Source organism: Perca fluviatilis, chromosome 23, assembly GCF_010015445.1.
Source record: "Perca fluviatilis chromosome 23, GENO_Pfluv_1.0, whole genome shotgun sequence".
Lineage (NCBI taxonomy): Eukaryota > Metazoa > Chordata > Actinopteri > Perciformes > Percidae > Perca > Perca fluviatilis.
This window is the reverse complement of record NC_053134.1, coordinates 24,619,459-24,636,226: the sequence shown is the minus strand read 5'-3', so window position 1 is coordinate 24,636,226 and position 16,768 is coordinate 24,619,459. Positions and strand designations below refer to the sequence as shown.

General features: G+C 38.0%; 1 protein-coding gene across 1 annotated transcript; it reads right to left on the bottom strand.

The window, feature by feature from the left end:
• Positions 1 to 961: 961 nt before the first annotated feature.
• Positions 962 to 15,362, bottom strand: LOC120553385 (deoxynucleoside triphosphate triphosphohydrolase SAMHD1-like). The gene is made up of 16 exons (XM_039791728.1): positions 15,212 to 15,362; positions 14,475 to 14,635; positions 14,122 to 14,237; positions 12,343 to 12,413; positions 10,799 to 10,948; positions 10,608 to 10,708; positions 10,298 to 10,412; positions 9,524 to 9,615; positions 9,271 to 9,386; positions 7,757 to 7,932; positions 5,878 to 5,926; positions 5,381 to 5,526; positions 4,671 to 4,766; positions 4,415 to 4,519; positions 4,189 to 4,332; positions 962 to 2,204 (listed from the first exon to the last, which is right to left on the bottom strand). The coding sequence occupies exons 1-16, from the start codon at positions 15,260 to 15,262 to the stop codon at positions 2,202 to 2,204; spliced, it is 1,692 nt and encodes a 563-aa protein (XP_039647662.1). The 5' UTR covers positions 15,263 to 15,362; the 3' UTR covers positions 962 to 2,201.
• Between the last annotated feature and the right edge of the window lie 1,406 nt (positions 15,363 to 16,768).

Here is a 16,768-nt window from a genome sequence, read left to right as displayed (position 1 = left end):
AATTAACATATTTAGAACAGTTCTTTCTGTAGTTATAAATATAATCTAGTCTATATTTGCTATGTAACCTGACTTGAGAAACTTGAATTTACTAATGATTTCCAGTAATGTCTACTAATGTAAACTTGATTTGTCTACTGCATCAACTTACCGCTCTGTGTTAATACAACTTGACCTGTTAACTTTCACCTTGTATAAAAACTGGGTGTCAACGCAAATTTCTAGTAAAGTCAACTAATTTGGTATAACAGTGTATACATTAGACACACAGGAAGACACAGAGCCATCACTGGCTCCATGGTTGTTGCTTTAGGCTAGGGTAAGGATTAGGTAGGTCAGGGTTAGGGAAGGGTTAGGGTTAGTGACAGTGTTTCTTTCTGTCAAAATGATATTTTGTTTAGTAATCTTAGCGTGTATAGAGCCAGCATATTTTCACATGTACATGAGTGAATTAAGGTTTTATTTTAACCAAACCAGAGTGTTGATTGTTGGAACAGTGGGAAGATGAAAAAGAAACCATTTAAATAAACAATAATTTGATCAAAAACTGTCTTAGATTATCTCAGGTTTGGCGATAGCAATTTTGGGACTGTTTCATTTAACAAAGACATGGATCATTTTAGGATTTTGTCACCGTTGGGCAAAAAAAAAAAAAACTTACTGAAGAATATAATAAGCAATTATATATTTACTTGAGTTTGAATCATTGCAGAATACTTGACTAAGTGTTGAATTGATACGACTTAATAGCACTGAGACATTTCCCTTTATTTCTCTTTCCATTCAGGATTGATTGCTTTTCCTTTTATCATTTTAAGGCCTTTCTTTGCTAATACACATTAAAAAAAAATCCCAATTTTTTCTTTGACAACACGTTCCATGAATAAAAGATGCATGATAATCTCAGCTGAAAAACACAAGTGTTATGATTTCATCTGTTGGACAAGTTAAACCACACAAGGACAAACAAGAGTTTTATTTCAAATAGAGCAGGTACAATCTGTCATCAACCTTTCTCATTAGGGATACAGTTGAAAGGTTCTAATAGATTAGATTAGATAGATTTCCCTTTACAGCCCCAAATATATATTAATAATCTAATACAGTTTCACTCTATGAGCAAAACACAACAATATTGAAAGCTTATCTTAATCACACTGTGATGGTTACATTGAACAAAGCAAGTTGAGCTATATAGTATGAGTACAGTGAGAAACAGTGATATAGGCTAGAGCAGGGGTGCCAAACATACGGCCCGTGGGCCAGGACAGTACAGACTCTCCCGGGTCTGTAACATTATTTTTTTCCTACAACGGCCTTAGAACACCGTCGTAGCAGAAGAGACTTGCATTTGCCGACATCAAGCTGACAAGTAACTCTGTGGCAGATACAGTTTCTGATCTTTCTGGAGTGGTTCACTGGTCCGGCCCACTTGACATCAAATTAGGGGGATGTGGCCCATGAACTAAAATTATTTTGACACCACTGGGCTAGAGTATACTGTTATCATAATGGTTATAGTAATCATAATTCTTATTTCATTTGATAGATGCAATACAAAGTGATTCCCAAATCAGAGCTAACCATATATAATATATAATCAGATTATCACATCAATTCACACAGATTAACATAAAAACCAAAAACCTTCATAATATTCAAAATCCCTAATCCACAATTTAAATATTCACTTTAACTCCACTCCATGTGGGTAGTGCTTTATAGCGTGCCCTGATTGTAAGGAATACACACAGAATACACAGAGAAGCCTAAATGTGACTGATAAAAAACAATTATCTAAAATATGCTTCAGTTTAGACCAAGACATTTAAAGTGTGTTTAATGATCAAACTAAAACAAAGATATGTGTTCAATGTTGAACAGGGCTCTAAAGAAACTGAGTATATGACCCAAACATGCAGTAATGTATCCTGGTACTCTGAAATCATTTGTTTTTGGAGAGAAATGGTCTAGTCCAGTACTACACTGTGCTCATTTTTTATTTTTATTTTTTTACCTTTATTTATTCAGGTAAGTCGATTGAGAACAATTTCTCATTTGCAACGACAACCTGTCACATTCAGAATCCACCTTATAGAATCAATCTTCTTTTTTCACTTTTAATCTCTATTTCCCAAAACATCTGGTGGGTTGTTCTGGATATTTCCCCCAGGGGTGACTTCCAGTGTTGCAGTGTCTCCCTACTGCATGTAAATAAAGACAGAGAAGTGTTTAGAGTATTAACAAGAGTCGCTCAGAGTGAGAGATTAGTCATTACTGAGGCAGGCCACTAGACTGAAAGTTTTTAGTCAATGGACAGAAAATAAATCACTGTTTTGATGACTATATTTATGATCATTCATTTGAGCCAAAATGCCTTAATCCAGGGGGCCTGGGTGGCCTGGTGGAAGAGTGAGAGCCCATATATAGAGGCTCTGTCCTCGATGTAGACGTGGCGTGTTTGGTTCCGGCCTGCAGCAGTTTCCATCGTGTCATTCAACAGTTTCTCTCTTAGCTGTCATAAGCTAGCTAGCTAGCTAGCTCTTTTGTCTTAAGTGACGGTGCTAAGAGATAAAACAAGCTATGCACCACCTCGGGGTTTAGTATTGTTACAGACATTTTCCCCTATTTTCTTAGATCTACAGACCAAACTCTCTTAGTTATTGTTTAATAGAACCTCCAGCTTGAGGGCCCCACACAGTACTTGTCACATATATATATATATATATATATATATATATATATATATATATATATATATATATACATATATATATATATATATACACACACACATATATATATATATACACCATATATATATATATATATATATATATATATATATATATAGGCCTGTCACGATAACAAATTTTGCTGGACGATAAATTGTCCCAGAAATTATTGCGATAAACGATAATATTGTCATCGAGAGACCATTTGCATCTAATATAATGATAATGGCATAATAATACAGGTACACCTTTTCAAAGATCAATACACTTTTATTTCTAAAGAATATTTAACACTGGAACTGGAAGACATTTTAAATATCCACAATATGTCTTTGATCTCCTTTAGTATGTCGTCTTTCACGCTGATGTACAGTTGTGGAATTGCCGTTTGTGACACGTAAGTTCTCAGACTAGAGACTCTGTACTACATTTTACAATTATTTAACTCTAAATATTAAATTTAAATAATATATAATTAATAAATTAAATCTATCTGTATGGCTATCTGCCACATGGCGAGTAAATGTACCAAAATAGTTTTGTTTTTCAGTCTTCATTTTGGCGAAGGTACGGCTTCTGCTCCTCTTCAGGTCGGAGCTTCGTGGGGGCGGGCCGACACGCACACACACAAACACACACACACACACACACACACACACACACACACACACACACACACACACACACACACACACACACACACACACACACACACACACACACACACACACACACACACACACACACACACAGGTGCAACTCTGACATACTTTCCACACTCCGTGTCCGCGGACAGCTGTAGGCTTGTACCGTTAATGTTCGGTGCATTGTCGGACACATGGAGCCACTTTCCTGAAACCGCTTGCGAGACTGACGAGTCCACAGCGGCGTGTATGTCCGAGCCCGTCTCCACAGTCTCCACCTGCAGGTTGTCAGCTGTGTGGTTTGGAATGAAAGGGAGAAAACGGGACGCCGAGTAACACGGGTGATATCGCTCATATACTTTCTTTTTGACGGCGCCTTAACTGCAAAGTGCTGCGGGAAACCCTGCTCCAACTCTCAACTAGCGTTTGTCTGTCTCTGTCTCTCTCTCCGCCTGGAGTCCCGCCCCCACAAAGACCATGCGACTGACAAGAGGGTTGACTCCTCGTTACGCTAAGGAACCGAGAGTGGTCCTCCAGTCTCTTTGGTAGAGAGAGACGAGGAAAACAAACAAGCATGCAAATGGAAATTATCGCGGCCGGAAAAATTATCGAGCTAATTTTTTTTTATCATGCGATAACTCGATTTATTGACTATCGCGACAGGCCTTATATATATATATATATATATATATATATATATATATATATATATATATATACCCATATGTATATATATATATATATATATATATATGTATATATATATATATATATATATATACACACAACAGCCTAGATCTAAATATTACCTGAGGTTTTGGCAAGCCCTTCTGTTCACACCACTTGAGCAAGTGATTCTTGGCAGCCTTCAGACTTTGGTCATCAGTCTTCTTCTTCTTACTGTAAACCCTGATCAGCTGCTCAGAAAAGCATTCTGGGAGAAGCTTGGACACCTGACAAGAATGACATCAACATAGAGTTGAGAATAATGACATAACAGAGGCTGCCTTATGGAGTGATTGCTTTAGTTCTGACCTGGTCTTTGGGGATGGTGAATGCTATGTCACAGTTTATCTTGTTGTAGAAATACACATTCTTGATGGGGTCCTTGTCTTTCATTCCATAGTCAAAAGTAGTGACCTGAACGAGAAGGGGGAGAGAGAAGTCTGTTTTTATATTCCCAGGTAAATTATACCAATGGAGGAAAGCAACATCTTACAAATTAAATGATAATCAACAAAACCCAAGATTATAAAAAAGTGAAGTAAAAGGAATTAGACTAAAAACTCACTAAAACTACAAAGTCCTCTGCTGTCAGCGTGACACCCCCATCACCTCCCTTAGGGACGGCTGCAGCCAATTCCCTTTCCCAACGACGATACGTCTCCTTGGGGAGGGAGGAGAAAGGGAGAGAAGTGTGAGGGACATGAGATTTAAAATGTATTCAAACTATTTGTGTATTCACACAGTAAGAGTTCACATGTTCACATTAACAGTTCAATATAAAACATCATCTAAAACAGTGTTTTTCTCCTCACCCCAAAATGGAGCTGTTCCAAAACGTTCTTCAGTGTGTATAAATCTTAAAACACCAGAAAATGTGGACTAGTGTGGTTGTTTTTAGGATACAAAAGTTTGTACCAGCCTGCAGTCTAACTGACATTTGATCCTATGATTTGTTCACACTGCTATCACATCCTCTAAATTCAATTTCTAGAAATCTTGATCTTTTGTAGTAGCCCACATGAAATCCATGTACAATACCCATAGAGACAATGTAAAATAAAAGCGAAAACAGAAGAAAAACAAAACAATGTGCACTTATCAACCACAAGATGACCATAACATCAAACTCTGTTATAACAAAATCTAATCTTAACAATCAATTTTCAATAGGCCTATATGATGAGAATATTCAGTGTTATCATAGCCACGGTGAAATAGATAAGGTGTCAAAGAGAAGTGAAATGTAATACAGGCACACAGAGACATAGTTCACACCTCTGTGGGTTTCCCTGGCTGGGTTTCTTTTGGAAATTCTTGGAGGAGGGTTTGAGAGATGGCATCAGATAGAGTTCGACATGCCTTAGCCGTCTTCTCAGTGAAGGGGTTGAGTATTGGTTCAAGTTCATGATCTACAGGACAAACTGACTCAAACACAAACCAAAGAAAAGGTCACACAATCATTCATGGGGTTTCACAAATAAATAATTGACACTGTAAACTGAGATGCTCACAAAACTGAACAATATACATATGGGATGAAATTACTTTTCTCCATAATTTTTTTTTATTTCTTCCTTCATTCATGAAAGCTATCTCAATCTGGCATGTATATTTATCATTACAACTTTTCTACTTACAGAATTGGGTGCCATTCATTGTTTATATGTACATAATCAAAAAGGGATGCCTTTGAAACTTCAGCAAGTGCCTTTTACTCCCAATGTACCATTTACTAAACACCTCCACCAAACACCAACAACAGCTTTTGTTACCATTCTGTCTCGCTTGATCCAATTCCTTTTTCCAATCGCAAATCTTCTCCTTAGGGAAGGGAGGAGAAAAGGTGAGAGACACAAGATTTAAAATGCCTTCCATCTTGACAACTCACAGTAAAAGTACTTCCACATGAATTGTTTTTCAGTTATGGCTCTCTGTCCACACTAAAAGAGAGCTTTTCAAAAACTGTCTTCAGAGTGTATGAATCTTAAAACACCAGATAAATGTAAATATCAACAACTGTATTGTGACTCTGGCTGTATTAAGGGAGCAGGAGGGGACTGGCAGGGTAACCAGCAGTGTCTGTAGTCCAGTCACAGACGGGACTCTGTATGGCAGCAAAGTTAGAGGACAACTTAAAGTGGTTACACACCAACCAGACGGCCGACCGTCAGCAGAAAAGCCAGTGGCAATGATCAGTCGCGTCCCCGAGGTCCAAAAAACTGCCTCTGCACACACTGAGGCGACACCGACATGAGAAACGTAATACGTCTTCATAGCAGCAGGCGGAGCTACTCTGTATTGTTGCCCAAGAAATGACAACTGGCAGCTGATTGGACGAATGCGTCACATGGGTTTGTTTTCTCCGGAAATTCAAAGCCAGACTGTCACGGCGGCCGTTCAGAATACGATCTCATATTGTACTAAAATAGTTCACTGAAACGTGTTTCTGAAAACATTTTAAGCGAGAAATAGGCCATGCAGTTACTGAATCTGTCTTCATTTCTGATATCGGGTGATGACTCAGAAATGATGTAGGGAGACCTCAGAGATGACGACCAGTCCGAAGAGTACAAATCAAGTGCAGCTTTATTTAAACAGTGAACAAACTTTCATGACACTGGGAAAACCGTGAGCATACAGACACGTCTGCCCAAGGATGAACCACATGTACATCATAGTGAATACCTTTTAAACTCTTTTTGTGCTTACACAGCATGAGACATCTATTTCAGTGCACAAGTTTTACTCTTAAACTACACCTTTTATGGCCGATGCTCCTAATAGATTCCCACATTCCTGGCTCCGATTCCTCTGTGTGAAAGTTGTACCCAAACTCATAATAGATTCACACATTCTTGTGTGTGAAGGTTGTCCCCAGACTAACCTTCTCGTATAGTACCCTACATACAAGATATAAAATACATTTGAAACATGTAGGCTGAAATATCCAACCTATCAATTTCAGATCGACAAAGATTTTTGTCAGATTTTGAGAGACACGCTCATTCTGCTCGCCATTTCCGGGAGAATCCCGACTGCCCTGCCGCCGACCAAACATGTCAGGTCGGCCAAAATGAACACCGACAGCCCCCCAGACTGACGACGGCACGGGACACACCGAACAGACTCGAGTCACTGACCTCGCCAGACTGTCCAACGGCCGATAATCGGCTAAGTGTGTCCTGGCTATTAGTCATCTCGATCTAGTCAGACAACGTAGCGACCATAAACAGCACCTTAACAGATGTTGGCTGTGATGCACAATTTCGTTATTTAACAATTATTTAACTAAAAAGAACAACTATTTTTCATTGACTTTTTCACTGTGGGCAGGGTTCTCTATGAAAATGACCTGGAAAAGCTAATGTGGACGCAAGTCGTTTTTCACACCAAAAAAATCTGTTTTCTTGTAGATGTAGTCCAAGCAACATTTGATCCTATGATTTTGTTCCCACTGCTATCACATCCTCAATGTAAAATAAAACAGTAACAAGCAATGTGGAATTATCAACCACTAGAGGAGCACAGCAGCTATGTTATATCAAAACCTGTTTATATAATATTCAGTGTTATCATAGCCTCAGTAAGAATAGATAATGTGTCAAACAGAAGTGTAATGTAATAAATGTATACAAAGACATTAATGCACACCAAGGTCGGGACTTGTATAGCCTTGATTTCACCCAGAAACCTGTAGTGGTCTCGAGAGATGATCCTTTCTAGAATCTCCTTTGCCTCAGCCAGCTTCTTTGCCTCAGCCTGCTCCACAGAGGAAGAGTTAGGGACTTTTGCCTCATCCAGCTCGAGTATTTGTTCAAACACATGATCTATAGGACAAACCGAGTGAAAGTCAGCTGAGTTAAAACCATACACTGTATAGAACAAACCAAAGAAAATGTCACAAATTCATTCATAATGTTTTACAAATAAATAATTGATTGATAACAGAGGCATAACTCAAAGAATTAGGCAATATAAATAGGCCTATACAATAGAATTACTTCATTAATTCTGTTCTTGAAAATGTATGATTATTCTAATAAACTACTACTACCATAAAATTTAGTTTATCTAAACAATTTAGTTAGCTCAATCTGGCATGTATATCACCTATTATAACTTTCTTATTTCCAGGACCGGTTGTCATCTATTATTTCACATGTATCAAGTACATTGTAAATAATGGACGCCTTTGAAACTCCAGCAAGTTGCTTCTACTCCTAATTGATGAGATAAGATAAGATAAGAAAAACTTTATTTTATCTTTATCTTACATTTTTCTTTGACAGGGCAGGCTCAAATGACATAAAATACATAAGAAAGTGAAAGATACGTATAGAAACAGGATAAAAACATTGGCTGTGCAGATGTGCAAAATGCAAAAACAGTGCAAGAAGAAGCCTGAGTGGAGCTGTTGGATGATGTCTATGTTTGGCTGTTCAGTGTGCTGATGGCAGTGGGAATGAAGGATTTGTTATATATGTTTTTCCTGAGACTAATGGGACTCTGTGGGACTATAGTGTCGACCTGATGGCAGTAACTGAATGGATGGGTGAAGGAGGTGTGTGATTATAGTGGCTTTCCTGAGTACTATCCAGGTGTGAAGTTCTGTTAGGGGGGTTGTGGGGGAGCCTATAATCTTGCTGGCCTGATTTGTGATTTGTGTTTCTTTGTAAATCAAATAGCCCAATTATAGAACGGAATCCTGAACGGAAAGTTCAGGATTTCTCCACGTGCTAAAGCGACGTACATGGAGCTACAGTAAAATCATTGCTAGCATGTAGAGTTTGGAGGGTTGTGTCTTTTATTTAGCCTTTAGGAAATATCCTTAACTTTTCCAAAATTTTCCTTATTATATTTCAGGACTAACTAGCTCTACACTGTTTCTACGTCTTCATAGATAGATGATTAAAACTTGACAAAAATATCTGATTATGGTCGACGGATGGACTAGGTTTTTATTTATAGTTCCTTTGCTCCTTGCTAACCCATTTGTATGCTAGCATCACCAAAACTAGTGTGCTTTCTGCCGAAGTAGTACAACCGTGGCCTCAATAGTTTATCTCCTTGTGTGCAGGTAAGCAATCAAAATCCTTTGAATGATTCAGAAAAAAAAGTTTTTAATGTTAAACACAAGCTCACAGCACACAGTGGTATCTACAGACCTGTCAGCTTGGTGTAGGCCTCCATGTCACCTCTGGCTGTAGAGAGAGTGAACTCTTTCCCTCCTGAGCCTTCAATCTTGATATGCTTGTTTGCTTTTAAAAAGGCCTCTGCGATCCTGGATGACCATACCCAACATATTATCACTTTTATGTATACCACACAATAGAGTGAATTATGAAGCAAATGAAATAAGCTGCATCAGAAGAAGCTAATTGTTGTTAGAGGCCCAACATGGGAAGGTTAGCTACTCACATATACTCTATGATCTTGTTCACTCTGTGCTGGTAGGCTCTTCTGTGGAGACAGTTCCTGGTGTAGAACATGTCATACAGATTGCCCACCTCCTGTTTAGAGGATTGTCTATAGTTTAGTCACAACTAATAAGGTAAGGCAGCTTTATTTATTCAGCACATTTCAACAACAAGACAATTCAATATGCTTTACATAAAACATTTACGGTGGCTGACAGGGGGCAAACGCACTGCAACTTAATGAAATACAAGCAAATTAAGAAAACATCTTCATTAATTTGACAACACATGCGCAGCATTAAGCAAACGCGCAGCAAATACACACAACACAACCAAATACACATTAAGCAAACCGCACTGCAAATACAGAAACGATGAAAAAAGAAAAGCACACAAACCCAAAAGACAGAACAATTTTATTGGCTAAGATCACAGGTGATACCCAATCAGCAGAGACGTGTCTGCAAACTCGTAATATGATAATAAAAATGTTTTTTGGATTTGTGTGCTTTTCTTTTTGCATCATTTGTGTATTTGTAGCCCGTTTATGTATTTGGTTGTGTTTTGTCTATTTGCGTGTGTTTCATTAAGTTGCAGTGCATTTGCCCCTGTCGGCCACTGTAAACATTAATGAGCAGTTAAAACTATTAAAAACCTTTATTAAAGAGAATAGAAAATAGAATAGAATAAGACAGGTATAGAATAAAAGCATGAAGATAAGATGATGCTGTTTTAAAACTGGATTTAACAAAAGCAGGAGTAAAGATGTCAGCACCTTGTCTCTACTGCAGATGTGATTCAGCCCGTCTTTTTCCACCTTAATCACTCTGGCAAACTGTATGAAGCGGAGATGGTCAAAGTTGTTCTTCATGCCCAGGTGGTAGCAGTCCCTGAGAAGAGACAGAGTGAAGAAATGGGTAATGGACTTCTTACTTTAAACTAATCAAAGCTACCTGGAGGAAGCTGCGTATTGTTAAAATAATCAGGAAATTATTATACATGTTCAGGAGAAAATAATCCATAGTAGTTTATCACTCTGCATCAAACAATGAATTGCTCTACAGTAGCTGTTCAACAAGCCCCACCTGGCAAAGTAGTCAAACTTGTCCACATCAATGCCGTTTGTTTTGTTGGCCACGATTTCAAACAGGAAGAATTTGTCCTCTGTCCGACCAATCTCTGACCACTGTGGAGATGACAGCATATTAATGGCATTATAATCAATGATGATGATGATACTGACTGATTTCACTCAATTCACACAGGCAGGACTGACCTGGACTTTTGTAGGGTCCTTCAGTCCTTCAATCAACTTTTTGATGAAATTCAAGTCATCATCAGTCAGACCATACTTATTCTTCATCTCCAGCTCCAGATCATTAGATTCCACCAGGTGGTCAAACATCTTTACAGAGTTGTCTTCATGCTAAAAGATACACATTATTAATGTTATTATGAGCTTTTAATAAAAAGACATAAAGAAGTAAAGAAAGTAAAAAAAATTAATAAAAAAAGCTCTTATGATCCTCTGCTATTCTGCCTGTTTTGCCCTTTTCTCCACGTCAGCCTGTATAGCTAGATAGATGGAGTAGTGAAACAGAAAAGACTTCTCATGATCTTCTCAAGCCTGAGCCGTGTTTGCCCAAGGTTCTTCTGGCTGAAAGAACCAGACCGTCTGACACTGAACCAGCAGAGACCCAGAACTTCTCTCTTCTCCCCTGTGTGAGCCCAACTTCTGCCTAAACACTGAACATTCTGCTGTTCACAGCCTCCAGGTAATATGATTACATGCAATCATAGTGGTACCAAATATATTAATTATTATTATTAAAGTGTGCATACCACCAGCCCTCCATAGATTTGGTTTCTACAAAAGACTAATGATACACATACATATAACAATAAACACAACAATACTCATTTAATGTTAACCTACATTTTAACTGCACATCACTGCACATCAATAATATCACAAAATACCAGGAATACCACGACTAATTGTATTTGGAGGAATAGAGGAAACAAGGAAACGTTTGATTTTTTTTTTTTAAGATACAGAATTTTAATTACTGAGCTGGTAGGCAGATTTTGTTACTAGTGGAGGGAGCCAGGCTAGCTGTTTCTATTGGCTTCCAGTCTTTATGCTAAGCTAAGATACTGGCTGATGGCAGTGCTGAGAAAGCTACTTTCAAAGCTTTCACACTGGAAGAAGTTGAACTCCAGCAAAGCTAGGGAGAAATCTAGTTAACTAAAGTCAATTAAACTACGTTGTAAAAACAGAAGAGACATTGACAAGGTACATGTAATACAACATTTAACAAAATATAAACCACAAAAGTGAGTGGCAACTTGAGTTTATTGCAACAAGTGCCCACTTGTTCCCAGGTCATGTTCAAGTTCAGTTTTACAAGTTGTACTATTAATATGTATTTATTATCTATTATTCAGGTCTATTATTGTTTTATTATATTTATCTATTTATCTTCATTATTATTGCGAGGTCTACCACAATTATTCCATCCCACCCTACTAAGGTTCACTGAACATGGAAAAAACCAAGGACTGAGGTATGTGCTGGCACAGATTAATTTGATTAATGATTAAATCATTTTTCATTTTGGCTCACAAACAAACAAGCCAGCACTACATTACAGTGGCTCTTTTGTTTTGCTGCAACCTTGACTGCTAAACACAAACCTGTTGTTCATGTCTTTGCTAATTATTTCCTGTTTGTTTTCAAATGATTTTCTACCTTAATGCAGGCCCTGGCAGGTGGGTTATTATATCACACATCAGACAACAAAAATAATAATTTCTTACCTTCCACTCAGTTTTTGGTTGTACTTTGGTTATGAACATTTGATCATACAGATGAGAAAAGGGTCCATGTCCTAGATATGGAAAAATAAATATAAATGAACCTAATGATGATTGTATGCAAAGTGAACTGAGGTAAACAGTGAAGTGAACCGTATGTAGATCTAGTAAATCTTACAGGCCTGTTTTGTGTTTTCTGTTGATGCAAATTCAACATTTCTTCCATGTTTGTTTGTTGTCATTTTCTCAGCATTATTTTCCATCAACGCAACAACATAATGGAAGTCATGCCAAAAATACTCGCCAGTTTTGCAAAGCATATTTTAACAGTATTTCGGTCCGTCTGCTGCTGCAGGACCTGGAGCTCACTGCCAGTGTTTCATTTGACTGTTAAAAAGTGTTTAGATAATTAAAATGTATTTATTTAGAAGCAGGCTGGTTTGTTGGTTAGTTAGCTAACGCTAGCTTGCTATTCCACCAAGCTTCCATGCTACATAAATAAGCCAGACAGAGTTGTCTCTCACCTGGTGATAGAAACCCTGCTTCCCCGTTCTGTTGGCTCAGAGCTCCACAGCCTAAGTCCACAGGTACAGATTAGTTTTACACCAAATGTATCGCCAAAAGTTTTGCAAAAGTCGAGGCGCGCAGATTCCCCACTTGGTGATGCGAGAGATCACATATGTGAGGTTGCAGTGACAGATTTGAGAGGTTGTAATCATTGAGTTGTGGTTGTGATGGAAAATGAAAAAAAAACTTACATGAGTAAATGTTTCATTGCAAGTTTGCAGCTCTCATTGTGTTCATGTAAATATCAATTGGTGTGTGTACATTTTCTACAAGTGCAAATTTCAAATTACACCAACTTACACCATTACACCAACCACCACCATCAAGTGATGCTGCCTGTTGCCAATCGGCTCGAATAGTATTTTGTGGCTCAGTAATAACCATTTAACTAACGAACTAAAGAGTTTCACCCAGGAGTGTTTTAATCCAAACCACCCTGTACCCGTCTCAAAGTCACCTATTTCCAGATAAACACATTTAGTAATTGCCGCTGATACGACCGAGTTGTGACGAAGGTCCGTAGCCCGCGTCACGAAGCTCTGTAGCAGCTAACTGGGGATTTCCACCGATTGCAGAACGTCTGCATTCGTCGTTTGTTGCGGCACGGCTGCGGCCATGACTGACAGCTGTAGTCACGAGGATCCACGAGATCTCGCGGAAACCTAATGACTCCACCGCCGTTCGGTGTGTTTTTATTTTTTTTTTTTTTTTTTTTTTTTTTGTTTTAAAAAAAAGGAGAGAACGCAGATCAAGAGAAAGAGAAAAAAAATATTTTATTTTTTTTTTTTTTTTTTTTTTTTTAATAGTGGATTTAATTAAATATTAATTAACTAAATTTGACAAAAAGTGTATTGGATTAGCATGGCTTACTGCACCTTGAATGCCTGCCATAACCCATCACTGTAGATCAGCACTGTTTGTTTGTGCATAGCTTCACCTTCATTTTAAATAGATGTTTGTTTTAGATTAAGTTTATTGTCATTCATACTATTTCACAGGGTAAGTGCATAGCAGAACCATGTTATGTTGCATCCGGCTAACAAATGTAATGAAAAAAATGTTAACAAGAGTAAAAATAAAAACTCATGTAAACATAGACATAGTATAATGCACACAGGATAAATGCTAAAAACTGAATTTTTTTTAATTACACTGAGTAATAACCATTTAAAACATATGAAATGATGTTATAGTGAAAAGGTGTGTATCACTCACCCAGGTCATGGCAGAGACCAGCAATCTTCACACAAAGGACGTCTCTGTCATCGATGTAGAGTTTCGGCTGCCTTGTACGCAGAGCTTCAACAAGTTGACCTGCCAAGTGCCCCACCCTTTATCACCAGACACAATACACAACAATAAAAAACTCATGAAACAATTACCACACAAGTATTCTGCTGACAAACTGGAAATATGAACTTGTATTATACCTGAACTGATGTATGCAACGTGTTTACTTTGGTTTTATTGATGTTATTGGTGCTTCACAGCAAACTAGTCTTAAATTAATTTAGATTGTGAATACCTTAAGACTCTAAAACTATTTATCTGATACCATATGAACATACCCAATGGAGTGCTCAAAGCGGTTGTGGGATGCTCCAGGGTAAACAAAGTAGGCCCCTCCAAGCTGCTTGATGTTTCTCAGTCTCTGGAACTGAGGTGTGTCGATGATTTTGATGAGAAGTGGGTGTAACTCCACCGTCCCGTGGATGGGATCATTAAACACCTGACAGAACACATAGAACATAAACTCAGTCCAAGTATGACCCAAAAGAGTCCCAGTAAACCCAGCTCCAGTTCTCCTGAGGGTACCTGTGAGGTAGCTAGAGAATAAGAATAGGAAAATGTTCTTGCATGAGGCCCAATGAGCCCAAACATTAATTCAAAGCTCCAAAGGAATAACATGCTGATGGGACCAATTAGCACCTGGTAAAAAAAATAGAACAAAACTGGGACATCGTCTATTTACCCAAAGGTTTACCACTAAAAAGACTCCTGACTCAGGAGTCTTATTACTAGTTCTAGTTTTACTAGTTCACTGATCAGTGAACTACTTTTTCTTAATTTTTTCATACTGCAATCTTCCTCATCTTCATGGTCCGTGCCTCCGACGTCCCATCATCTTTTGATGTAGACTGGCAATGGATTCATCAAAAGATGGTTAACATATACAATCTTGAATTAGTGATTGTGTAGGTTTGCTGTCTATTCTATAAGCCCTTCAGCTTCCCTGTGTTTAGTCTTCCTCATCTCTCCAGTCCTGAAAATGTAGTGTGATGTACGGTTAGGCTCGATATCTTACCTTATGGTCCATCTTCAATGTCTTCTGGGGCGTTTCAGAGCTGTCAGACATTGTATCTGCGTCTAACCGATGTTAGGACAGTCCCACGAATAATGTTCTATCACGTTGTTTATACAGCTGATCAGGGCAGACCTGTACAAAGATAAACCAGCCTGCCTGGCTTTTATATCTTCACCACACCTACCAGATTGGTTCCTGCCCTCGTAGTGAAATTCTTTTGTAATTGATTACACAAACAAACAAAATAAATATTTCAAAAGACCAACTAACATACCTCAAACTTAAATACAGTTGCTAAATGAAATGCTGAATTAGTATTCTGGCCACCATATCATTATCACCACTCTTTGCTAATTTAATGAGAGGTCCAACAGTGTTTCTGAATGAAAATTTATAGTCTACAGTTCAGTAGTTAGGAATATTCTCTCACTTTGACAGCTGCCTCAGGGTTTTTATGCAGGTCGCTGTCAGGAGGGGGGACATCTTCCAAAAAACCCAACAGTGTTGCATTACCTGCAGTTTATGCTGAAATTATCTTATTTAGTATCTATCTGTCTTTTCCATTCCCTGTACCAGATCCCATCCAGGTCTTGGACTTCTTTTAGGAAGATCTTTTATAGTCAAACTATCCGTCTTTATTTCTGTCAGAGTAAGACATGTCGTTGGCATTATTAATATTTTGTACATGTTTTGGGTCCGGTAATATGACTTCTGAAAGATGCTGCTACATTTGTTCTGTTTGTGTCTGCTGATATCAGACAGGGGGACTTAAGTCCTGCTGTGTGAAATTATTTATTACTCTTGGGTAACATATTTGTGAGTTAAACTCACCCACAAACACAGCAGAATGTTGATTATGCTAATGATTACATGCACTGTTGGCAGTGGTAGTTGTTTTTGTTTAGCATTGCAGAATAACAATTGTATTGTTCATATAGTTTTTAAGCTGAGCTAAAAGAAAAAAAAAAAGCTGGGTCCTGGTGGGGTATGTTTGTGAATGAAACTTGCCCACATACACAGCAGAACAGAACATATTTAGCAATATAAGGATGTTGATTATGCTAATGATGATGACATCTCACAAATGTGCACAGATGGTATTCATCAGGATGAAATTGACGAAAGGTTTGTGCAGTTTGGAAGGGTATGTGAATCTGATTTGTAGGAGCAAACGTCACAGAAGAAAGTGAGATATAGGATAAGAATATAAAATGTTTTTGCATAAGGCCCAACAAGCCCTAGCAGGGTCCGAAATTAACACTCGCCAAATGCGGGTACATTTTCTGTTTGGCGAGTAAATCTCAGAGGGCTATCAGCCACGTGGCGAGTCAATATTTATACCAAAATAGTACCAATACTAACTTTGCGTTAAAAGTGTCATAATTTACCGAATGACACTTAATGACAACAGTAACGAACACTCACAATGACTCCTTCATGTTCATGACAGGTGTTATGTCATAATGACAAATAAAGTGTTACCCAAAGTCTTTTATATCAGAAATATTGGTTTCTTACAACCACACTGCCCCAAAATAACTTGGATGCATGTACGTT

Coding starts and splice junctions, on each gene's coding strand:
- LOC120553385 (XM_039791728.1), bottom strand. CDS start 15,262: ATGTCTGACAGCTCTGAAACGCCCCAGAAGACATTGAAGATGGACCAT. Junction 14,636..15,211: donor CATTGAAGATGGACCATAAG/GTAAGATATCGA, acceptor GTGTTCTGTCAG/GTGTTTAATGATCCCATCCA. Junction 5,927..7,756: donor CTATACAAGTCCCGACCTTG/GTGTGCATTAAT, acceptor CCCTTCCCTAAG/GAGAAGATTTGCGATTGGAA.